The sequence below is a fragment of the Homarus americanus genome, unplaced genomic scaffold (assembly GCF_018991925.1).
Source record: "Homarus americanus isolate GMGI-L3 unplaced genomic scaffold, GMGI_Hamer_2.0 scaffold14467, whole genome shotgun sequence".
NCBI lineage: Eukaryota > Metazoa > Arthropoda > Malacostraca > Decapoda > Nephropidae > Homarus > Homarus americanus.
The window spans coordinates 9,062,828-9,089,936 of NW_024733734.1; the positions used below are offsets into that span (position 1 = coordinate 9,062,828).

Here is a 27,109-nt window from a genome sequence, read left to right on the forward strand (position 1 = left end):
GTTTTATGATTTATATATTTAAAATATGTTTTCACGTTTATGCTTTACAGTGACAATTATGAGATGATAAAGAAAAATATTACAGTGTTGTATGCAATACACATAATGATACACTAAATACAAAATACCCATAAGCTAAAACACACATACTGTACATACATACTGTACATTCAAACATATATCTATACAGTCACACTTAGGTACATGCAAATATATACCTATACATTATATCTAAAACTTAAAACATAATTGGTAACAAGCACAATGTCCGTAAGTCTCATTAAAATTATAACAGTAAATATTTTTCCAGTCAGAAATACATAGATGAACTTAAACAATATACGTACAACATTAATCTTCCGTCACTGGTGTAATGTGTCTGGGTATTAACTATGAGTAACTACAAACAAATTATTTAAAATTGTCTCCAAACAAATAAACCTTAGGTACATTCGTTATAAAGATCACAGCTAACATTGAAGCTTTAGGCACACGTGACATACAAATAAACACTAGGTCTTATTTACACACCTGTACTGGGTATGTGACAAAAGATACAGCAAAAATTTTATCATTTCATAAACGATTACAGTTATATGATTCTTCCCTTTAACAACACAAAATAGTTACCAATACCAGTACAGTATCAAGCACCAGTTACATAATCAGTATCCCCAGAAATAGTATTACAAATCATTCAAATTTCCATGAGACATATGAAGAAAAGTCTTAACAGTCTAAGACACTGTGTCACTTATACCCTGAGACAAAACCACCTAAATCAAGTTCCTCAAGATGGTCGACGAGCTGCTGATCTCTGAGACTAAATGGCACTATAATCTTAGCTACATCTCAGAGAATGTTGTCAAAACACTGTACTTGAACATTTTGGCAAACATATTAACTAAAGTATCTCAAAATACTTTAGTCAGACAAATCTTCAACATATTAACATAAAAAATTACTATTACTTGTATGTGAATTACTAAGACTAACATTGGCAATTTATTCTGAAAAAAAAAACCAAGGAATTTAGCTGTGACTAATAGCAGGTTGCATTTAAATAGCTGTATAAACAACCTCTGACTAGTATACATGTTATCTATATAAATTCTAGTTAATATGGAGATTAGTGGAATTAGGAAGTAAGGAGGGTGTGGGGGACGTCTTGCTAACTACTGATCCTTCACCACCAACGTCTTCATTGTTCTTTAGTTTTTTCATTTGGGCAGAAAACTGTTGGAGAGAGACATAAGAGAAGAGAATAAAATACTAAACAGGTAAGTCAGGTGCTGTAATTCAACACAAAGACTAAGTGTCAATTGAAGAGGGACTTAAATTTTCTCATAAATTAACTTCACTATTGATATAAGAACACACTGACAACCAATACACAAAGATCATTAAAAAAGAAAATACCAAAGAAATAGAAAAAAAAACACCTTTCAAATAATTGTAAGCTAGGGCAGCATTTTGTAGCATACCCAGTCTTTATCAGCCATGGTAGATGATCACAGGCCTAGTGCTTTTTATACTTAGATCTAGAAGGGAACTACACTAATGCAGTATAGTTATGTGATTTATGGAGAGCACGTATGGTAAGTTTTCTGCCTCGATATATGTTTGTCTTCCTACATAAGGTAGAACTCATGTTTCCTCCTCCTGCAAAGTCAAGCTGATTTTGAATACAGTAACACAAAACCACTAAGAAAGTAGAAAGGTTCTAGGAAATGTTTACGTGGTTATCAATGAAAAAGAAAAAAGTGTGATATGTACAATTTACCTTATTCGATTCTTTGTGCTTCTTTTTAGTGAAGTCCACAATGCAAATTCTGAAGAAGAGCACTATGTTCATCAGCATGATCATTGCCAGTCCTGAAAATAACAAGTCACTTAATATACTGTACTACTGTATGAGAGGAGAGTCATTACCAAAGCATTAAACATCAGAAACAAAGAATATAATAATAAAGGAACTACAGTACAGTAAGTATTAAAATATCTATAACTAGGTAAAAAATAGAGGCTATATAACCGAGAGCTAAACTACATTGAAAAAACATTTACACTCCAACGTACAGTATGTGTAACAAAACAAAATGTGATAGAAAGTATATTTAAATGCTAATTCAAAACTGCAAGATTCTAATTCTCTTTAGGTGGCTGAAGAGTTTAAACAGCCATCGGTATATCACCTTGTAAGGATAAACTTCCAGTGTTCGACATTTGAAAATTATGAATGATACATCTAGCATAATAATCTAGGCCACTTATCAAGACATACCTGTAGTAGTATATACATAAACATACAGATTGTCTGAAACCTATAGGTACTCTATATATACTGTCGACTGATTTAGAGACAGGTAGACACATACAGTTTAAGATATACTGTATATACCAGATAACTTTTCATTCCTTAGTTTAATCTTACGAACTACAATTACTGACACATACTAAAATATCTTAGATGTATATACTCAACAATGACAGTAACCCTTAGAATATACTCATCAAGAACTAAATATTCAATATAATGAGATGAACAGTAACCATTACATCTTGATGGGCATTTCTCTTTTACACTAGAGAGAGGTATAGTGTATAAACTAACTGCTCATTGCTCTTACCAACACTGCCTAATGTATATACAGGCAAAGAAAGGTCGTCTTTGTGTATAACAATCCAGCGCGTCATCCATCCCAACACAGCAATTCGAAATACTACAAATGTTCCAATGTTGAGCATAGAGTTGAGACGATATCTTGGCTCCTCCTTGCTTGCTCCTGTTATGATGTATATCTGACGTATGTGTAAGAAGACGCTGTTCACCTCAACAAACAGAGCCACCACTGCATACCTGTTGGTTGTTATTTTTGTTATGAACAAATTCACTGTTACAGTTCAACATTGATAATTCAAGCTATAATAATTCAGAATTATCTGCTTGGGCCACTAATATTAATAGACAGTTGTATTAATTAAAGAAACACTCACAATACCTCAAACTTAAGATATAGTTTTGTCAGGAACATGGCACATAGATCAAACACTAGGGACCAAAGGTGTGTAAGGGTGCATGGCTTCCTTCTCTCCCAGTTTCATCAGTACAGTACATGTATGGAGGCCAAGACCCAAGACCCTCATTGTCAACTCATAAAAATGATCATTAATTTTTAAGTACCTAAATATACTGAAGGTTGTATGGACATAAATATCCTGAGTCATTATGCATGATCTATCTCTAAAATTTGTGCTAAACTTGAAATTAAAATAAGCAGTACAAGTCTTTCAAAATACATAATGATGATTGGTTGAATTCTTCTCCCTTTAACTTACCTCAGTTCTCTTACTTTCATAACTTTAAATACAGCAACATATTATGAGAGAATTCAAAGGAGATAATGACCAAGAGTGGAAGATAAACAAAATCTTACCCTACAAACATGGCACCCCAGACAGCCAGACCAAAGCAGCATATGACACACACGTGGTGAACCATCAACTCATACGAGGAACGTTTCCGGTGGCACAGAGCCATATCCAAGAAGTCGTGTATGAAATAACCTGGGGTGAAAGATATTACTTTTGAATACAGTTTTAAGAAATATATAGTTCAGTATAGAAATAATGACACTATGCACTCAATACCACACTCATGCTATACTGTAAATTCTCTATATAAACTATTGCTATATTGTACTGCTATACTGAGTAACGTGTTTCGTTGAAGGAAATGCGAAACTGCTCGGAGAAAATGAGAACTAACAGAAACCTTCAGGAGCTGTAGAACCAGTTGTCTTCCTGCAAATAATTTCTACATAACCATTAAAAGTTCAACTAGATGGATTGTAGTGGACAGCTAAACGCACCCACTTCAGATACCACGCCCACCAAGCCAGGTCACGCACCTCACAGCCAATCAGAGGGAACTAGTAATTTATATGCACACCTCTCCACCAGTCAGATTAGGCCATGCACCTCTATCATCCAACCAGAAGAAAGATCACCCTGGTTGGCTCCTCCCACAAGTGTTTTGATAAAAGGTTTGAAACTTGCATCAAGGCACTCACTCTCTCTGTCCAGCCACACACTCCACCAACACTTATCCAGTGACCCAGTGTAACACCCATCATCTCTGCCACACCAAAACCATGTGCATAACTAATGCCACCAAATAACAGCATTGACCCTGTTTTAAGTGAAACTCGTCAACATTGAATGGACGAATGGACAGACAGCTATATTTATTTTGCTTGTAGGTATCTTCATATATCTCGTGTGCGAATATAATAAACATGTGTAAGTGAAGTCAGTGTTTCTGTTATCCCTTAGCTGGTAAATTATACAGGGTACATGTAACAAAGGGATTTACCTATAGTGGTAACCCCAGAGTGACAGCAAAGGGTATGGCAGCTCCACGCCTAGTGATTTCCACCTTCCACCATGACCTAGATGACTAGCTCTCCTCACCTCATCCCCCGCCAACGACAAACAAAACACCATGCTATGATGGGAGCCTTCCCCACTGATGTTTCATTAGGGTCAAAGAGGCCATCACCAATCCTCCTGAAGAAGGGGCATACACAGCCCTTAAGATTGCCCTCACTACCTGCTTCAAGAAACCACGAGCACTTCTAGCACATACAGAGCCTCACCCTCAGAGACCAGACGCCCACAGCACTCCTGGAGAGCATGCAAGAACAAATTTCTGCTGCAGAATGTCCCTCAACAGCAGCCTCCTGCGTCAGATGCACCTCTACAAACTACCACGTGCTGTCCAAATAACACTGTCCACAATCGTCGACGACTATGGACTGTTATGGTAAAGTACAAGACAGTCAGGGCAACAAGTAGACATACTTCAGACACACTTTCCCTCATCCCCAAGTTGCAAACATGGCCTCAAGTTGCAAACACGGTACATACCGTAGCTATACAAAGTTAATCCTTAATCTACATATTGATTTACAATGCTTCCTATCACCCACTGTGTGCACCAAGTTGACGTAATACATATAATCTAAGCATAACATGAAATGAAACCATATAGCTCTTTGCACTAAACAACTAGGTAACAGTTTGTAATAACAAAAATGATAAGCCATGCGATCAAATTCTGGAGATACGGGCACAGTATATCTATGTATAAAATAATTATTTTTGCATCATCTACAGAGTACAGTATAACCATTATCACGTCTGTTAAACCTATTCTCAAAGAACACAGTGTATTTTATGGTGAGAAACATGTTCACCAAAATACAAGAGCATCACCAAAGTTTTTAGGACCACAAAGGAAATTAAATGATTGAGGCAAATTAAGGATTACTTTTACCACCGTGCTATCTAACATTATGATGGCTTGTTCAATATTCCTTGTAAACATAACAGAAATAAACTAACTTGTTTTAATAAATAAATATCCATATAAATCACAACCCATAAAAGTGTAAATAAAACTATAATTACATCAGAATAATCAAATCAATGTAGTGTTATTTAATGCATAGGAAGCCGAGAACGGGAAAATATATTGCCAAACTGTAGCTCATAGCATCTACTGTATATGTACACCATACTGTACATGTTAAGAAGCAAGACAGAGTAGGGTAAGGGAGAGTAGCTGTAAGAAGGCATTACCTACAGCCAAACATCATACCAGTAAGAGAAGTCACAGGAGTGGATCTTATCTTCTTGCTGTCAGACATTCAGGGAAGAGAGAGAGAGATCAGTGCACATATTACACCCCCCTCCCCCAATTCAACTCCTTTTAGACAGGAACTTTCAACATATAAGCTTCATCTAAATCATGATAAGTAGCTACCTGGTCTGCAGTGATACTTAGCGTTAACACTATGGTAATATGGGCCCCCTCCGATAAAAAGATACTCTCGGTAACATGTCGGTGCATCGGACAACATGATCTGACACATTACATTACTGTACTTCCAGTAGCCAGAGCCACTGAACATGTCATGCATACGCGGTTTAAGGATTAGTGGGTGAACATGAGCTACAATACACGCTAAACCATATCCACTCACCTACTGAGAATGAGATGAGCATGTGTGACGAACTAGTGTATGTATTGATGAGGTCCTCGGCAAGCTTCGGATGTTCGTAGAAACTGCAAAATAAAGTTCCTGTTTTAGGATGATGAAGAAAGTCCATGAATTAGGTTTGATAAATGGAATGTGTTTATACTGCATCCCTTCATTACTTCAAAGAGTGCCTGCTGCTTGGGAGAACATCTGGATGGTTAGATCAACTCTGGAGAAATTCATCCAGAACCAGGTCATCTCAGATTGACTTACACTGCCCTAGACATGTCCTGGACACTCGGGTTAAGATAATAAACCTTTTGACTTAATCGTCTGTTAGGTGGTATGGTGAGGCTATCACCGTTCACAACTTCACATTCAGTAAAACATGCTCCCCTACCCTAGTTCCTACCCCTTAAAGTCATGTTCACTATTTAGAATTGCATAATCTCCTCGAGGTCATTTTAAGTATGTCTACGAGCCCTACGAGCTGCATGACCCAGTGTTTAAGGTCTGGAAGCTGTCGTCAACACAACAACCACACCCTAAGTTAACGAGCTGCATGACCCAGTGTCAAGGAATAGTCCGTGAAGACCGGACAACTGTCTTCTCGGACTTGTATTGGTGATTACTGGACACTTCGCCGTTAGGCTATTTCGGCCGTCTCGGACTTTTTTTTTTCGGACTATATATACGTTGTAGGAGGTAGTGAGCGTCGTGGTGCTGCATGCGGGTGGAATGTGGATCGCCCGGATATGTGAGACGGACCCCAGCTGCCCTCATTTTACTGCGTACCATCTTTTTGTTTACATCTTTACTGAATAATTACATATAAACGAACGTGTGTCTGTGTGTTGAGTGCAAGTATACCCGGGTGTGGCGAGGCAGTAAAGAAGCTGTGGTGAAGCATTCATATTAATAGCCATGATGCGTCTACTGTCGGATACTAAAACTTTTAACACCCACACTGTCCACCCCCCCCCCAACACTACCCACGCCACCCCAACACTTCCATCCTTCTACTTTATATTAATATGGAGGAACACAGCCCCACACATCCAGCATTGGCCAGAGAAGGGAGCCTCTTACTGAACACCATTCATAGTAAGCTGACACAACACACAGACACAAATAGAGACAGACTAACGTATACATAAACAACACACACCAGACAGACACAGATACACACAAGCACAGTTACCCGAGTCCGAGGTCACATTCTCAAGGGTTCCGAGTACAAGGTCACATTCTCAAGGGTCATTCTTAAGGGGTCGGTACATGAATTGTCTTATAACTAGTGCTAAGGAAACGTATCTTATTTAAGGTTAGGTTAAGTTAGGTTAGGTTAGTTTTTTTAGCTCAAGTGTATCAGTTCCCTCACTAAGGTCCGTTCTTGCATCTCCAATAGAGAAAAAATAATAAGGTGATTAAGATAAATACGGCCAATATTTTTTCTCGTAAATGATGGAGGAAGAATACAGTTAATGGCATAAAAAAAGACCCAAAACGGCATTAACGTTTTCACTACGGGGACGCCACTTTTACTATGTTATTTAGCTAATAACTTATTCAGTACAGAGAAACCTCCCCCTCCGCCCCCGTACATAAAGGGTTAATAAACTAACCCCACTATAACCAAAGTGGGTGGACCCCATAGTCTTCACTGTACTCAACAAGGTGGCTAATATTTCAGCGCTGACTATCTATCTCTAAAGGCGTAATTCTTGGGTTCTGCTTGGCATCCAATCTTCACCTTGACTTCACCTTAACGATTACTGGATCACGTGAAAATTAGCCCTCAACATAACCTAACCTAACATAAACTAACGTAAATTAACCTAACCTAACCTAACCCCCTGAGGTAGCGTAAGGGGGTGGCTAATCTTCAGGTGATCCTATTTAGTATGTGATCACTACGAACTCAAAGGAAAACTGAATCTATATGAATCTGATCCTCGAGTCGTGTAAACCCTCAGAAACAACGAATCACTGCACCTGTACGTCTAAAAGTTCTCAGACAGACACTACAACGCGCACACGATTGGACTAGCAGGCCAAACACCCACGCAAGCAAGTAAACATATGTAAATTAGCTGTCGAGTACAATATACCTCTGACAGCGAGCGTTAGTTTGTAAATCTTAAGTCAACAAATATTTTTTCCTCACACTTCAGAATAACCTGATGATTTATTAACTGTAGCCAGGAAATCGAACGAACTAAGAGGTAAACACTGAGGAATTATTAGGTACACTTACGCTACGCTACCACGTTTTCTCTTAACTAATAACCCATGTCCCCAGTTTGTGTGTGTGTGTTAGTAAGAGGGGACGGGCGGCAGGGGGGATGGCGGGAAGAAGTCAGTCAATTCAACATGGGTGCATCAGTGTTGCCAACACATTCTCATCGGCCTCACCAGATTGCACTGTGTTGAATGAGGCCGCACACCTTATGGTCATGTTTTGCTTCTGTCACACCACAATTTGCTTTTAAGTAATCTTCCTATACATATTAACGTTAGATTACGTGTATATCTGAATAGACAATCCATAATAAGTCACTACACTACCGAGAACACCAAAAATATTTAGAAGATATTATAACTGGCAATTATAATTGTCATTGTTATAATTATGTTGTGTGAGTATATAGTCATTACAATATAATTTCAGAGAATATAAATTTTAAGTTAAAAGAGCGTTAAATAATAGATTTGTCAGGAGGCAAGAGCGAGGATCCCGTACAGTCAGGAACACGTCCACCGGCAGTGTTCCTTTATTATGGGTAAAATAACGATATGTTAGTAAAACTTAACTTATTTAATCAATTACATGACCACAAGCACTGCGACGGATTTACACTACAGAGGAGTGACTCGTTTGTAATAATTATCTACTTGTCAACTTTAAACTCCTTATAAAATGATTCCACCAGTCAGTAGCCCTGTGGAGCAATACTTAAAAAAGAAACGTGGCATTTTATACAAGGACAATGGCAAGTCAGTACGCTGTATAAATTAAGACAGGAATATACACTGCGACTCCTGTTATCTAGGTCATGGTCTACTACGACTCCTGTTGTCTAGGTCATGGTCTACTACGACTCCTGTTGTCTAGGTCATGGTCTACCACGACTCCTGTTGTCTAGGTCATGGTCTACTACGACTCCTGTTGTCTAGGTCATGGTCTACTACGACTCCTGTTATCTAGGTCATGGTCTACTACGACTCCTGTTGTCTAGGTCATGGTCTACTACGACTCCTGTTGTCTAGGCGTGGGCAGATGTTCACAAACAAACATCACATGCCTAGTGTAGTGAAGCAACAGGTTGAAGGGGGGTTATTGTTCACCCACGCCAGACTAATGCGCCTCCTACCCCTTGCAGCTGCCGTTTAACACTACAACTTACCACACACGTTAAAGTGATATATACAACCTTCTCGAGGGTGAGAGGAAGATGCATTTGAATTGTTCTGTACCTAAAAGAGCTAAGTTAGTTGATTCATAAAGTGAACTCTATGGAACCACGGGGCAATGTTCGGTCGCTTTCACTCTGTAATATCACCAAAGTGTCGTAACACCTTTAGATTATAACACTGTTATTTATAGTGAAGTTCTTCTTGGCGAGAAGTGAATAATGTGAGAGTGAATGTGACACGACGTGACTTCAGATTTATATTCGAAAAAGCTGGACCATTAACGACCAACCGCCTGGCATTACCCGTCATCCAGTAACTGACGCGCTTATGTTAGATACACAAGACGAATGTTGGCCAACCTTCTATATGTAGTGGTAAGAGGATAATATACAGTAAGCCGACCAGTTTTTCAATAACCAAGGAATTAATCTTTATTTGGGAGTGTTAACACGTGGCAGGTCCCGGCGCCGTCTGCCATTTCGCTCACGGTCGTGTTTGTGTACACCTCCCGCCCAGCAACTAAATGCGTGTGGCCACTTGTGCAAAATGTTAAACGTAAAACAAGATGATAGTTGTGTAAGATGTGTTGAGGTAGAATATCCATTACATGTATTTTACTTCTGCTTCCATAACAAAGAGATAATTAAATGGTTTAAAAGTATCCTGAATACAGTCTGCAATGTCAATAGCAAATTATTTCTGCATTTCTTAATGTTTAATATTAACTGTAGTGATAATAAGGATAAGAATACAATGATCATGCTAATGTCAGATTATATTTACTGTATGTGGTTAAGTAGGAAAGAAAATTATAATGCTAAGGAGACTATAGCCTTTATTAAAGGCAGGATATATTATAATAAATGGATGATCAAGTGTATTTTAAAAGAAAAGTCATCCAAATATTTCACTTACAAATATGTTAATATGTAATATTATGTATACAGTATATATGTAAATTGTATAATTTATAATAATAAAAAAAGATGTCTGTCATATGCCACACCAATAATTTTTGTAGTGTGTGTGTCAACTACCCTGTATTTTCATCAACTAAAATATTCCACCACGTTCATTATCATTATAATTGCAATGAACACGATGGAATTCCTCTTAATATACCAAAATTTATAAATATATATATATATATATATATATATATATATATATATATATATATATATATATATATATATATATATATATATATATATATAACCAACCCAGAACAAAGGTGATAACTATAAAGTTTCACACCCACCAGGCCCCTTTTTCAGACACTACATAATTATAATACAATTCCATGTAGTAAATTCTAAGCACACTCCATCGATTAACCAACACGTTCCCCAAAGATTTATTGTCTAAGGAAAAAATGTCATCCAAGGTATTCTCGCGTGATTGCTGGTAGAAATGATCGGCGTTGACGCGGAGGGAGTACTGTAGTCCCGTATCACGACCTCTCATAATAACAATACAGTATATAAGCCGTCTCTTGGGTGTCGCCACTTTATCTATTTGTAATCATATTTCGCGTCTGAGTGTAAAACATGACTTTTTATATAAGTACTTATAATTATAGTTGGGAATTCCGACGCCCCTCACACAAATACGCGCACCACAAACCACGTGACTGGCCATAAAGCGACCGATCAAGGCTGCCAACCCTACTGACACACGTCGAACCTTACGTAACTCCACATTTCTAATATTTTTAACGTTATTTAGATATTTGACCATTTTTTAACATGTTATATTGTTCTATATTTTAATTTAATGTGTTTTAATTAATCTTGTTTTCAAACATCGATTCTCAAACCCATCAAATAAACGTTCAATGAAAACGTTTGAAAATCACTGCTTTCGTATATTAATACGGGATGGTTATATGATTTATTTGTGTTGATGTGCCATTTAATATTATTTTAGTGATCCTTATATATACTGGACATATATGAAAATATATCTTGCATACAGAACTGTGTTTAAATGTCTTATCTCTCAAGGCTGTACCGTGGGAGCTGTTTTGTAATGAACTGACGAGTTTTTTTTTTAAATGGTGTCACCCTGACCCAGCGGCGTATAAGTTCTTATTATAAGACTATATCGAAAAAGTTATCAACGTAAGAACTGAATTATCTTTTTTCATAATTCACTGCTCGGGATTTACTTATGGGTCACTTGTGTAAGTCATGCTCTCTCTCTCTCTCTCTCTCTCTCTCTCTCTCTCTATATATATATATATATATATATATATATATATATATATATATATATATATATATATATATATATATGCCTCTAACGTCAATGTTTTAGAGGTAGATGAGCTGGATATACTGTGCAGTACTGTGCATGATTGGCTCCGTAGACCAGGAAAAAAACACGAAGTTACGTCAACCTGACGACTGACGAGGATCACGTAAATCTGAAGACCACCTCCATGTTGGCACCCCCGATACCATTAACTGCTTCCTGTCATAAAAGCATTAAGTGGTGGCTATTCATTGTGCCATACCCTCAATTCCTCACCAGTGGCGTGACCTCAAGGCGCATTACCAGCTGGTCATAGAAGGTTTTTGACAACCAACACATGTTAAACTAGTCACTCTTATATGTAGTGTTGTGGCCAGCGGCAAAATATATTCACACTCATTTTTATTTCGCAATATGTAATTCACGTGATATGATAATGAGTAAGATCAAATACAAACTATGATGAAGACATTATGGAGGACTACTGTGGTGAAGCTTATAGCCGATTTCATTGTTACTAAACACTTATTTCCGTGGCGTTGAGTTGATAACATTTACCTGTGTGGTGGCGCCAAGAATCGAGACAGGGCTGCCAACCGTACCATTCCTCCCGGGCTTGCATAAGCGCCCATGACGTGAAATTTCATAACGGAAGAATCTCCCTCTTTCATAAAAATCATCACCGTTTCTCATTTTCACAAGTATAATGAAATAAGAGTAAATACATGCTCTATTTTATTCGTACCATCATGATAACTATAAACTAAATTAAAACCTATACACGGAGTAAAAAATTAATGAGTCGAGTTGACCCATCCAAGGTGATGTCCAGAAGCTTCCGGATACGTAAAGATCGCGTAACAAAATAGCTAAAATTATGGTCTTCACACTGACAATAACAACTAGAGGTATTTACCATTTCAAAATATTCCTGAAGTCAGTTGTAGATCACCATATAAATATTTCCTATGGTAGCCGTTAGGAGGGGGAAGTTAACGTAAGAAAATACTCCATAGCCTTGGCACCTCCGACACACCCTTCACTGTTCCGAGGCCTCGTCGCGGATAGGTAATCACTTTCTTGCATGGCTACAATATACAGTATTACCCATTCCTTTTCCTCGCCATTACTTTATCGAACCCCTATAATTTGACCATCGCCCACACACACACACAAACATGACTACTCTTTACCACATAAATTTCAAAGGGATAATCACAGTACCTTTTAATATGTCAGTTATCAAACACTAAAACTCTACGGTAGTTGTTCGTTACATCCTGCATGAGAGAGAGAGAGAGAGAGATTGATTTCTGGTGACGTCGTCAGTCAGCAAACCAACGTTCCCGCCCAAACCAGAACTACTCAACAGTTCACCATCAACAATACAGTCACACTACAGTACAGTTCAGCATATCGGTGGCAGCTATGAGTGGTTGTCATATCGCCACACACTCAGTTCAAAGTGTATCGTGTTCTCACAAAATTTGATTTAATAATTCACCGCTTATGTATGGCACTACACTGAGAACTTGGGACCCTTATCGTTAGTCAGACTATTTACGAGAAACAGTACAAGAATTACCACCAGGGATGCCACAGCTGTGAACCTAAATGATCCCAACCCCAAAAGCCTACAGGTCATGTAAGGTCAAGTTATAGGTTAAGTTACAGGGACATAAAATAATTGGGGCACAGGGGCTAGTTTATTGAGCACCCACTTTATGTACCATCATATAAGACGCCCAATAAGGACAAGATGTGGCGTTCATGTTCTTCCTCTTAAGTTACGTATGGCCTTGGGTCCATAAGTGTCCATAGGTCAAGTCCCAAGTCTATCTGTATGTTGCTGGACGCCACTTACAAGGCCAATCCTAAGTCCTATGGATGATAGCAGTGTTTACAGAGGCGCTCCCTGATCATGAGAGAGAGAGAGAGAAAGAGAGAGAGAGAGAGAGAGAGAGAGATAAGACTGTCAGTCGGTGCGAAAATCGAAAACTTTGACAAGACACTTTCACGTCAACCCTCTTTTGTGGAGGAGAGGGAGTGAGGAGGAAGTAAATATGGGGAGCAACGAGGAACCTTACCCTCTGACCTAACCCCCCCCCCCACACACACCCAGGTAGCATTAAGGTGTTTAATCATCAGGTGTAATAAAGTGCAGGGTGGCTAATCTTCCATCATGCTATTTTCTCCTACTACTTCATCTTCACGAGAGAGTAGCGATTCACCTAACCTTCTACCTTTCAGTCAGTGTATAAAGCATTCTCGTGGCTTCAATCCAACAGGTAGAACCACCTATCACGTCCCCTTCCTCTCCCTGTCCCCCAGGGACTTCCCACCATGACATTAGCCTTTATCAGTGAAGAAAAAGCGTGATGTGTGGATCTGACTGTCTGGTGATATGACTGCACACACACACACACACACACACACACACACACACACACACACACACACACACACACACACACACACACACACACACACACACACACACACACACATCAGGGCCTGGACAGAAAATATAATAATAATAATAATAATAATAATAATAATAATAATAGTAATAAACAAAAGCCAATAATAATAATAATAATAATTTGGAGACCATATGATAAAATATGAAAATTAAAAAATAAAATTAGAAACAATATATGTATGTTGTGTTGTCAATAGTAAGAGAAACAATTGAGACCCTGCAACTGTGTGTAAAATGGGGAGAAAGATGTCATCAACCCTGGGACTTAGTCACATGTGGGGTCTGCACCATTAGACAACACATTAGCGCAGCCATCTTTTCGGGCGGTAGTGCACTCTGTTTCATATGCCTCACACCACCATATATATCCTTGCTGACATAATTTACTACACAAGTTGTATATTTGAGAGAGACCCCACATAATCCAACAGAGACAAAAAACTATACCTGTACAGTACAAGAACGACCTAACCTAACCTTGCATAAAAAATATAACACGACATTATCTCCAGACAACAAAATTATCTATCTGAACATCGTAATTACTTCCTGAGATAATAACACACACATACAAAACTCCAGATTGTGTTGTGATAAGGGCATTACATATACCCAGGGTCACCACACACACACTACTGCGCCACTCTTACAACTACTACAGTACTTCAGACAAACAAACTCATCTCACGTAACCTCCATCTCCGTTTAATCACCATCTAAACACGCTAATATAATCCCTAAGTCTCATTATTGATTGAGAATTCACTGATAGTAAGATAAAGCAAACCTTCCTAATGACAGAGTTGTAGTTTATTTTTTATTGTTTTGTTTTCAGGGTGGAAGTAGGAGCCAGGGTCGAGAATGGTGCAGAACCTTCTCCCCCAAATTTGCAGATGACGTCGAGGTGATAATCAGAGAGAGTCGAGAGGGTCAGTGTGTTGAGCGCTTCTTGGTGTGTGTGTGTGTGTGTGTGTGTGTGTGTGTGTGTGTGTGTGTGTGTGTGTGTGTGTGTGTGTGTGTGTGTGTGTGTGTGTGTGTGCCATCCAAAGAAAGAAACTCCTTAAGATATTCAAGATTCCCTCGCTCGCACCAAGGCCATCACGAAGGGAGTAATTTTACGATTTAATGTCTCTGGTTTTTGTTAATAGTCTTGATGCTGTTCTCTGTCTGTCTCTCTCAGCGCTATACATACACACACCTCACCACCAAGGTTGATCGCGGGCCCTCACAAGGTACAAGTCATCTCCACAAACTAAGAACATCTCCCCTCCCTCCACGACCCCTTCCTTCACCCTCCCCCTCCCACTTCTACGATCACTTCTCTCACCCACTCCCCCCTTTTGTGACCCTTTCGCTCACACCCTCCCCATTTCCATGACCCTTTCTTTCACCCCCTTCCAGGACTCATTCCCTCACTCCCTCCCACTTTCATGACTCCTTCCTTCACCCTCCTCCCCTTCCATGACCCCCACTATCATCTACCCCTTCCTTCACCCCCTACCACTTCCCTCGCATTAGTGTAAGTCTGTTTAAATTATTATATATACCATGAACTTTGAACATAACAGACTAGAAAAAATATTGTCCAATAAAAATTCCGTTTCGTCATTATTGTGCAAACATTGAGAGGTTTATGATACAGCGCTTCTGTTTGTGACACGTAAACCGGTTTTAACTAACGTGAGTTTACGACAAACCACAAACCTTTAGTTTTTAGTCTTTTAACATATACAGTCCTCTTCACTAGTGCGTTTACAGGAGCTCGTCAGGTTTTGTGCAGTGTGGCAACCCTGTGTTTGTTTACATTCGACAGGTAGAAACTCGCAATAGTAAACATACTCTGGAATCAAATTAAAACAATATTAAAAGAAATATCTCAATGTAATGATTTGTAGGAATGTTTATATGAGGAGCCCCTGTAAACGCACTAGTGAAGGAGGGACTGTACCTTATATTTTCCGAGTTGTTGTTGTAAGTTGAAGATAACAGTCATTCACGTCTGTATTGGTGGAACTTAAAGAACACAACAAACATATTATATTACGAGCTTCTGACATAACCACTTGTTGCTCTTGTGGATTTACGACCAAAACAACATAAAACACTCGTATTGCTGTGAGGTGACGACAAAACAAAGTGATCATAAATAGTTAGCACAGGACGCAACACAGTGAGGTTAGCTTCAACAAATTAAACTCAAATAGCCTCAGCACCGGGAATTAGCCGGTGTGAGAGTCTTTGAGAGGGTAGTGTGTGTGTGTGTGTGTGTGTGTGTGTGTGTGTGTGTGTGTCTTGAACACCCACTCACTCACTCAGAGGAACTCAAGCTTAAAGTTCATTGTATAACAGATTTTGATGGTGTTTCCGATGATGATGGTGATGGTGATGATGGTGGTGCAGTAGTGCTTCACGGTAATAATAATAAACACAGTGATGACGTCAGACAGCCCACAAAAATTCTCAATATCACACGAACAAACAAACAAACTAGCAGGTGCACTCGGCAACAGGTGTACACACACATCAACAGGTGTGGCGGCGCATCAAGCAACACACCCGCGGTCAATGAACACCTGTGGACAAGGTAACTAATTATAACCACACACCAACAGCCGGAGGTAACGGTACGTGTAAGCACAGGTGAGGGGGACAGAGAAAGAGGGGAGGGGGACGGGGAGGGAGGGACGGGGGGGGAAAGGAAAGGTGGTCACCCTCCCAAAAACACGATGACCTTCAGAGACGACTGGACAGGCAAACATTTCAGCAGACGATAACGACGACTAGTAAACTGATCAGTGTTGCAAATGATGTCAATTAACACAGCCTTTACAGATATGTCATGACAGTAATACAGTATTATACCCTTACTCACCAAGCACACGCGCGCGCACACACACACACACAGACGGACCACGATGAAGGGGGTGAGGATGGGGGTGGGGGTAGGGAGGCACCTTGTTCCCTTGTCCCCACTACGCCAACCCCCCCCTCCCCCCCTCCTCTTGCCCTGCTTCCCCTCCTCATCATACCCACATTGTCCCTCCTCTCATTACACCTACCCCACCCCCTCCCTCCCTTGTTAGTGTTCAATTTCCTCCTATCCGCAAATCAATACAAAGCCTCCCCCGCCCCCACCCACCAACCCCCTGCTCCCGTGACCACCGGCTATTCCCCACTACCCACGCCTACCATACAGTATAGACACACACGTCCTCCACTTTGTTCGCTCACTCACTGCATCAAAGGTAATTATAATGAATTTACTCTTTCAACTCACTAATTAAACTGCGTGCGTGTGTGTGTGTGAGGGTACAGTACAGCCAGTAGAACATGATACCAGGTGTACACAGTGTGAAAGACAAGTTGGGTAGCTTATTCCTCCACCTCCACTTACTACTAATAATAATAATAACAGATAGAAAAGTTTGTCATAATAGATAACAGGTGAGTGAGGGAGAGATCAGGTAAAGGTGACGGAGAGGGCAGGTTAGAGTGATATAGGGTGTGTGTGTGGGTGTGCGTGTGTGTGTGTGTGTGTGGGTAGGGTGTGTGGGTGTGTGTGTGTGGGTAGGGTGTGTGTGTGTGTGTGTGTGTGTGTGTGTGGCGTACAGTTCAGGTAGGCGTAACCTCAGATAGCGTTACCACCAAGGTTATATAAGTAACTTCCCAAAAGTTAACTTTCCCCTTTCCATAACAGCTCAAAACAATCACAATTTAACACAGAAACCGACACCCACCACCCATTTTATATAACATACAATATAACTTCATATTCCCGCAGTATGTTAAAAAAAATAGAACAGAGAAACAAGAAAAAAAACAACAAGTACTAGTATAAGACAACATCGTAAACAAAGGTAAAATAAAAAATATATTCACTAACTGGTTTCTCACCCCTGGGACGGGTACGGTTTTTCGCTTATGACGTCATATCCTAGATGACGTCACGGACAAAGGCGGGAGTTTTGGTCATGTCTCTTGTTTTGTTTTGGTGAAGGTGACGTTGTCTTAACCAGGGACGCGGCCAGACCATGTTGGTGGCATATTTCACGACCCTACACTCGGCACTGTCAACGTCCAGGGTAGATAGATAAAGAGATAGATATAGTCCTGACAAGTTAAAGAGTCGTCGTTAAGGGGTTAAAACACCGTCGTCATGAAAGGGTGAAATCATTATCATCACAAAAGGTTAAATTATCGTCGTTAAAGGGTTAAATCCTCATGGGTCACAATCAAAGGGTTAAAGCATTCATCAAAGGGTTAAATCATCATAATCAAAGGGTTACAGCAGTCATCAAAGGGTTAAAACAGCCATTAAAGGGTTAAATCATCGCCGTCAAAGGGTTAAATCCTCATGAGTCACAATCAAAGGGTTAAAGCAGTCATCAAAGGGTTAAAACAGCCATTAAAGGGTTAAATCATCATAATCAAAGGGTTAAAGCAGTCATCAAAGGGTTAAATCATCATAATCAAAGGGTTAAAGCAGTCATCAAAGGGTTAAAACAGCCATTAAAGGGTTAAATCATCGCCGTCAGAGGGTTAAATTTATTTCCAGGAACCGAAAACAATAGATCAAAGGAAATATATCCTCTTTATGCCTTTATTCCATATTAATTACAATTTTGTATCTTACGTAAATAAAATCTGGTTGACGTACGCGCTATAAATTAACAGTTATGGATGACTATGTATATTTAGTCTATGTTTACTACTCGTGCAAACTCAGGACAGGTTTTTGTACGATAATAGCAACAAGAAGAGTGTCCTTGATCTTTGATGTTGTTTAACTTTTGATCAAATACTACGCGTGTGTGTGTGTGTGTGTGTGTGTTGTCTTTTGTGGTTAATAGACAGTCAATAATCTCTACAAAAACAGAACTAGCTACCACCACCATCATCACTACTACTATTACTACCATCACCACAATCACCATCACCACCACTACTACCACTACCAGTACTCACATCTGCTAAGGGTCAAGTTGATTCACTGATGGTTAGCTACTTCCTGTTCTACCACACTACCACCACACTCTACTATAGTATTATCATCACACACCACTACACAACACCACGCTTTACTATATTATCACTACACTATATTTTATCACCACAGCACCACACTCCACTAAATTATCCTCACACTCCACCCTATCACCACCCACCACCACTATATCGTTAACAAACTGAAGAAAATTTTCCACCATACACCACCACACCCCATTACAAATAGCAACGCCAAGTACCACTATGTTTCAATCTAAGTGCAAATTTCTCTATATCAAATTTTTCTATAAATAAACTTAAAAAAAACCCAGCCCACACCACCACATTTTGACCCATGAAATAAAAAAGTTGAAAAAAGGAGAATATTTTTGCTCACTATTAGAGGACTAGGTGTGATGGCTGGTGAGGGAAGAATAACTGGCTGAAAAGAAAGTCAACAAGTGATAATGAACCAATATTCCAATACTGAGCTGAGGCCTTCGTTCACTGACACTATCTACAGTACAGCGAAGGGGCAAAATGATATGAAGGTCTCTTTGGATCCTCGAAGGTACAAAATATCGCTAAGGAAAACTAGTAACGAGGCGTCCCTAACACACACACACGGCCTCGCAATGTTACTACTTCTACGTATTGACAGAACACATCAACTGATCCTGACATTTTGTGAGTCCGCGGCGTCACTCGTTTAATATTGACTCTGAAAACATAGAAGACCTCGTGATTTTATTTGTTGTGTTGCATTATCAATATTTACACACAGTACAACAAAAAAGACAACGCCACTTTATGCATCAAGAATTTGGAATGAATTTATACTTAATTTTACCATTCTAAAATAATGAATAATTATGAAGCTGGAAGCCGAAGTTTTGGTATTTACTAACGAGGTGAATAACTTTCTTTAGTCTTTCATCACCTGAAGATTAAACACCCCAAGCTTATTTCACCTGATGATTAAAACACCCTAACTTTAGTTGTGGATTAGGTTAAGTTAGCGTAAAGGTGTTTAATCATCAGGTGAAATAAGCTTGGGGTGTTTAATCTTCAGGTGCTCCCACTCCCGCAACCGATTTCCCGCCACACCGCCGCATTCAGTGTAGCCAAAAGGAAGTACAACACAGCCTCTCCCTAACTGACCTGTCTTAAAATCTCTCTAAGACTACCTAACCATTTAAAAGACGACTGTGGTTAATAAAAGACCATAGGCTGCCGTGGTTTTGGGTGATAGGCAGAGTACAGGTCGTTTACACTCCCAAACAATCAAGCACTGAGATACATGACCGAGAAGACCTCATATAGTATAATCGTCATCAAAGTATTCCCAGAAAAAAAATGTTTCATTAAAAGTTTGCGCGTGCTGAGAGCAGAGGACGACCTGACACCAGCCTCTGGAACGTAAAAATTTGTTGTTTATGAATTAAAATGTCGTAACTCCTGATTCTCGGTTCATATTCGTGTGACCGTCTTTTACGATGTTTTTAACATGTATTGGAAAAATTAGCCGAATCCAAGAAGTATTTTGTTGACACGTGAACATAAATCATTGTAAAAGCGTTTATTAGTCCCTTAATTGAGGAGTAAAGGGTGAGGTGACAGTACCCATGGTGAGGCGACAGTACCCATGGTGAGGCGACAGTACCCATGGTGGTGACAGTACCCAGGGTGAGGTGACAGTACCCATGGTGAGGCGACAGTACCCATGGTGAGGTGACAGTACCCAGGGTGAGGTGACAGTACCCAGGGTGAGGTGACAGTACCCAGGGTGAGGTGACAGTACCCAGGGTGAGGTGAGGTGACAGTACCCAGGGTGAGGTGACAGTACCCAGGTGAGGTGACAGTACCCATGGTGAGGTGACAGTACCCAGGTGAGGTGACAGGTGACAGTACCTAAGGTGAGGTAACAGTACCCAGGGTGAGGTGACAGTACCCAGGGTGAGGTGACAGTACCCATGGTGAGGTGACAGTACCCAGAGTGAGGTGACAATACCCAGGGAGAGGTGACAGTACCTAAGGTGAGGCAACAGTACCCATGGTGAGGTGACAGTACCCAAGGTGAGGTGAGTTTTGGTTTAGGAGGGAGATAGGAAGGAACTGGTTCACAAATAGGGTGGTGGACGAGTGGAACACGCTTAGCAACTTTGTAGTAAGTGCTGGAACGCTGGAAAGTTTAAAGAAGGAGGCTGGATAGATTCATGGATGATAGAGAGTGGTAGTAACTCTCGACAGGAGCTGCCATGCACAGGCCAACCGGCCTATCGCAGACTCCTTATTTTCTTATGTTCATATGAATACTTAACCTCGTATTATTGGCATGATGTTGCTGGTTGTATAAACAGCAATTAAAACAAAAACTAAACAATAACAATCAAGTAAACAATATATAAACCCAAGAGATTCTTTTTTTTATTTATACTTTGGATAGATAATAACATTTTAAACTAACGAATTTCGACAAATCCCAAATACAGTGAGAAAATTTAATATTTAGAAAAATGTCCAAATCAAACTGAATCCCCCCCCCCCAAAGGTTATAGGGTCTAACTCTATAGGAAGGGATAGGGAAGAGAGGGAGGGGGGAGGGGAGGGGGGGAATGGTGTTGGGTATCGATTCGGTCGTCTCCCAGACAGGAAACACGTGGCCAAGCATAGCAACGAACACCCAAGTAGGACCAGCGGCATCATCACAGAACCCTCAAGCCTAGCGTCATTCCTAAGATAAGGTCAGGGTTTTCTTCCTACCCTCGCTACCATTGACTACTGTATGTTAAGAACTATAGCTCACCACTTGCCCGGTTACTTATACAACAGGAAAATTATTTATAAGGCTAAAAAAAATTATATCAGCATCTCTTGCTCCTCTTAGGCTGTGTCTATATGTGTGTCTTATATAACACATATACACACTATTGTCCTACTTCTATAGATAACATGTAGTAATTGTGCATATCTCTGGGGTAGACAGCAGATAACATTATCACACACACCTGTCTCTTGCCTAGTCGTTTTTCTTCAGCCACTTGTTGACCCAAGTCACTTTTAAGGTAAATAAAAATGAATGGTAATCATAACCCCACAATCTGACTGTTATAAATATGACCATCGTTAGAATGGGTGTGTGTGTGTGTGTGTGTGTGGTTAACTACGAGTATATGCAAGAAAAGGGTCCGGTAAGCACATAGATATGGTTTAAAGTTCAAACAAGCCTCATTCATACAAAAACACCAAACCTAACCTAACCCAACACCTAATTAGGCATCACATGAAGATTAAGCACCACAGTTTATATCCCCTTAAGATGAGACACCCTAGCGTATTTCAACTTATGATTAAACACACTAACTAAACAACACCGAACCTAACTTAACCTAACCAAACAACACCTAACCTAACCAAGCAACACCTAACCTAACCAAACAACACCTAACCTAACTTAATTAATGAACCAACCACACCACACCCCCTCCCGCCTGTCTCGTCTTGCATTGAGTGCCATTCTTGACTCATTCCGCATTATAAAATGTATTTCTCCTGTACCAGAATAATACCATCGTGCGTGTTTCATTACAATGGTTAAAAATGTTCGATGGATTGGAAAGTTCATTGATAGCAGAGGGGAAAATTAAAATATGAAAAGGTGATCGGCTAGAAATTTGAGTTTTAAGCAATTCACAAAGAAATTCAACAATAACAGAAAGAGAAAAATAATGTACTATATGCAAGGGTACACGAGAGGGAAGGTTCACGGTCGACAGCTACTGACAGGAGACGAGCGGGAGGAGGTGGCGCGGGGAGTGACGGAGTTATGGGGTGGGAGGTAGCACGGGGAGTGACAGGTACTGTATAGTATATGTTACGTATATATGTTACGTAACGCAACGCCGCGAGAAAATGTCAACAGCAAAATCATGTTCGGTGTTTCAGTATTGACAACGACTGATACACCACCACAAGGTCACACTCGATAGCTACGAGGTAACTAAAACTGTACGTAAGATTAAATAGATAACATCATCACTACTATTTTTGTTTAGTGAGATGCAACAGTTACCGGATGCGTCTGTACGAAAGATGAGAAGATTCACCACACTTGACACTAAATGTTCTGTTGTTGCTGTCGTGAGGTGATTAAAGGCAAGGGTTGTTAATAAGTAAGCTTGAATGGTAAAAGGATTGTTAATAAGTAAGCTTGAATGGTAAAACAGTTCTAAATAAGTAAATTTGAAAAGAGAGAGAGAGAGAGAGCAAAGCTTATGTACCCCCCCCCCTGTACCCTGTAAAGTGAACACCGCAGATGTGACCAGAATAATGCATCAGTGTAGGCGGCCGATACGGTGCGTGACGGTGTAAAGGCAGCCTGGGAAGTACATAATGGAACGACTGATAAAAAACCATTATTGACCTAAGGAATAAGGAGATGGGAGGAGTTTTCAATTTAAATAACGTATTGATGTCGAGCTACATAAAGAACGTCTCTTGATTCCCCTTCATTAATACCAATCAACACCAAAATGCAAGAGACTGAATGTAAGAAAGTAAGCACAGCCTACTGTTAAGGTCGTTAACTGTGGACTAGTACTGATATTAGTTAGCTTACCTAAGAATTATTTTAAGTGTTCTTCAAGATGGCGGATATAAGTCGCTTTACCGAGAACAATGTACCACCAGTTATATACATTTTTGACTGAACATTACCTAAAAAAAATTCTGGGGAGAGAGTGGAAAGAAAGTTGAAGGTGAAAATAGATACATGATAGGAGTGAAGGGGTGTACTACGTGAAGGGAGGTCAGGTTTGTGAAGGGGATGGGCGATGGGGAGCAGCAGTGTGTGTGGGGGGAGTGTTTAGGGGAGGTAAGAGGGGAGGAAGGACATAACTGCCATCCATCGATTTCCAGCACCCCCAGCACCATGGTCCTCCCTACGCCTGGCATCACAACAATTCGACTAACTCAACAGTGAAGCTCTCTTATGGACAGTTACCGTAAATGTAAAGCCACAATGAAGAAATACCTTTGTCTTGGGGATTTTTCTTCTTTCAGTACAAAACCAAGCGTGGCAGTCTGAACCATACTTTGGACACTTTATAGACAATAACATAACACCATGAGACCTGAAAATATCATCAACAACGGTTTCATTTTCAAACACAGAGAAGCCATCTTGCCACTGTATGCAATTCAAATTCTAAAGCTACCAAAGACTGCACATGGTCAGTACACTTGTAACTCGTGACATGAGACTTCCACTGATGGGCTGAGTAAGAAGTAAACAGTGTTAGGTTAGGTTAGCTCTTATCTTCAAACGTGTGGGAGTGCATCGGAGGCCGGAGGGTTCGTTTTTGCCCCTGCCCAACACGAACGGACGAGATACAGTACACGACCATCCCTGGGCCACCCACATCTCCCCACGAAACTTTAGCTCCAGTATCTTGAAAACAGTGGAAATATGAACATAAGGAACACACACACAATATATATTCAATCGGAACAGACAAACAGCGGAAGGAAGGGTCTGTTACCCGGCAAATAACCACTCCGATGAATAAATAAATAAATTCATACTTTTACCTTACCTTTATCCTCTTCGCCACTGATGCTGCTTGGGTGGTCGGTCACGCCTCTGTTACGCACTGTTGGCAAGTACTGGGCATGCACTCGCTCCTGAATGTATCTGAACCTGGTCTTGAAAGAGCTTACACTCAATGTCGTCACAACCCTCTCCAGTAGATTGTTCCAAGAGTTCACAATTCTCACTCCGAAAAAGTTTGCCCTCACAGTTTTCTGGAGTTATGGCTTCATCAACCTTGAGCTGTAACCCCTTGAGGCGGGCGTCCATCAACTCCAGGTATGGGACACTCGACTGAGATGTTTATACACCTCAATTAGGTCACCCTTTGCCCGGCTGTAGTATAAGCTAGGTAGTTGCAGGCGCTCTAATCTCTCTGGATAACTGAGGTGCCGAAGTGGAGGTACCAGTCTGGTGGCCCTTCTTTGGACATTTTTAATCAACTGACAATCTTCAGCATATCTCGGGGACCTGACGGGGTGACAGTATTCCAGAAGGGGAAGCACCTCACTCTTGAAGAGCGTTACGGTGTGTTAGGTGAGGCTGAGGTAGGAAGACCCTTGTGACACGTCTGGTCCCGGAGGAACAGTAGGTAGTAGTAAACCAAACAATAGAATACCCCCCCCCTCCCCACCAGCTGCAGTTAAAGACTTCCGGTAAGTAGTTCTTACGGTGTGGGGGAGCTCTTGGAGGGTGGGGGGGACGAATGAAGAGTGCAATTCGCCCTTCCTCGTCGTAAGAACTCTTGAGTAACTCAGGAATTCTTACGGGGTGATGTTGTCTTGAAGGCAACTCGGGACTAAAAACTCACCGCAGGAACTCTGCACAGGTTTACAAAAATGAAATTATGTCCGAGTGTATATATGTGTATATATATATATATATATATATATATATATATATATATATATATATATATATATATTATGCCAGTGTAGGCGGCTGATGCGGCTTGAGTAAGCCTAACGTGTACGTTTTCTAAATATGTAGGCTATAACACACAACAGAAGACCTATTCTTGGCGCATGTACTGTAAGATGGTGCCTCATATTTATACCGTATACATCTACCATGAGAAATACGCCAGTACCATTAGGCTTTTCACCCTAATTTGGAAAATATGGGCGTGTGCTTAACTCTAACGGCCTACCGCCCATCATTGGCTGGCTCACATAACTAAGATGAAATTAAGCCATGATTTACTAGAATCAGATTTACTCACCAATAGAGCGACCAGGAACCCGTGATGAGGGAGTGTGTCAGCGACACGGCAGTGTTTTTCCATTTCCAGGCCTGAGTAGGTGTGTTCCTCGCACTATGGGGGATGACAAAACGCAACAGTTGATTCCATAATGCGAAGAATAAGAAGCCCCCTAATACCCATTTTGGACCAGATATAATGCCTTCCTTCAGCATATTGTAATATTTGTGTCTTTCACCTTCTGATGATGTAAGAAAATAATAAGGTTTATTTGGTATTAACTGATGCCAGCAGAGCAGTCCTGCGCGGCACCCTTCCCCTGCGCTGTTACAAACGCTACTAACCTGTAACGGCGAGCCTGGGTGAGGCGGGAACCTCGGCGACGATGGAGTCGGTCTCGCTGTGGACAAGAAGCTGCTGGCAACTGGCATCAACGCTCATGATGCCAGAATCGTTCGAACCATATATTAAACAGATTCTCATAGTAATTCTTCTTAAAGTTTTCTGATAATTTGGTGTCTCTTTCAAAACTATTCTCACTTGTTTGATGGCACACTGTATCTGTATACGCTGAAGAAGGCTCCCACATGATGTTTGATCATGCATCATACATCTCCACACATTTTACAACTAGAAAGACTGAACTTCAGTTGGTGTCTTGGTACGCGCCGCATCAACATTGGGTGACAGCATGAGTAAGGAGCCAGCCTGTATTGCTATTAAACTTGCTCTTGAAACAAGGACTTCAAAGAAAAAACGAAACAGAAAATTATGGATGAAGGAATGGCACAGAAAGAAACCCAAGTTCTCTCACGGCGCCTTATTAAAGGAACTAGTGGTACCATCTCAAAATTATAAGAATTTTTTGAGAATGGATAATGAATCTTTCGTTGAAGTGTTGGAGAAAGTGACGCCATACATAAAAAAAGAGGAAGGAATTAATTTTCTTAGTCACTTGCCTTGGTCGCAGTAGGGATGATTTCTTTCATCTTTTCCACTAATTTCCCATAACATTCTTGTTTAAGAGATCTATTCTTGTAATCTTCACTTTTTGTGCCACAATGATGGAAATTACTTATAAAGGTTAATAAACTCTCCAAAACTCATGGGAGTCCCGTGCGCCCGCCAGGGCTACT

General features: G+C 40.3%; 1 protein-coding gene across 1 annotated transcript; it reads right to left on the reverse strand.

Annotated features, from left to right (window-relative positions):
* On the reverse strand, positions 1 to 26,962 carry LOC121869923 (TLC domain-containing protein 2-like). The gene is made up of 8 exons (XM_042371488.1): positions 26,933 to 26,962; positions 26,318 to 26,397; positions 25,995 to 26,087; positions 6,048 to 6,130; positions 3,438 to 3,567; positions 2,631 to 2,860; positions 1,784 to 1,875; positions 1 to 1,236 (listed from the first exon to the last, which is right to left on the reverse strand). Exons 1-8 carry the CDS (start codon positions 26,960 to 26,962, stop codon positions 1,114 to 1,116), a joined length of 861 nt encoding a protein of 286 aa, XP_042227422.1. The 3' UTR covers positions 1 to 1,113.
* Between the last annotated feature and the right edge of the window lie 147 nt (positions 26,963 to 27,109).

What these genes read in the sequence shown, in the direction of transcription:
- LOC121869923 (XM_042371488.1), bottom strand. Translation starts at nt 26,962, where the DNA reads ATGAAAGAAATCATCCCTACTGCGACCAAG. An exon ending in ACCCAGGCTCGCCGTTACAG is followed by an intron (nt 26,088 to 26,317) that starts GTTAGTAGCGTT and finishes CATCCCCCATAG; the next exon opens with TGCGAGGAACACACCTACTC. An exon ending in GCTCATCTCATTCTCAGTAG is followed by an intron (nt 3,568 to 6,047) that starts GTGAGTGGATAT and finishes CTTTCACCCCAG; the next exon opens with GTTATTTCATACACGACTTC.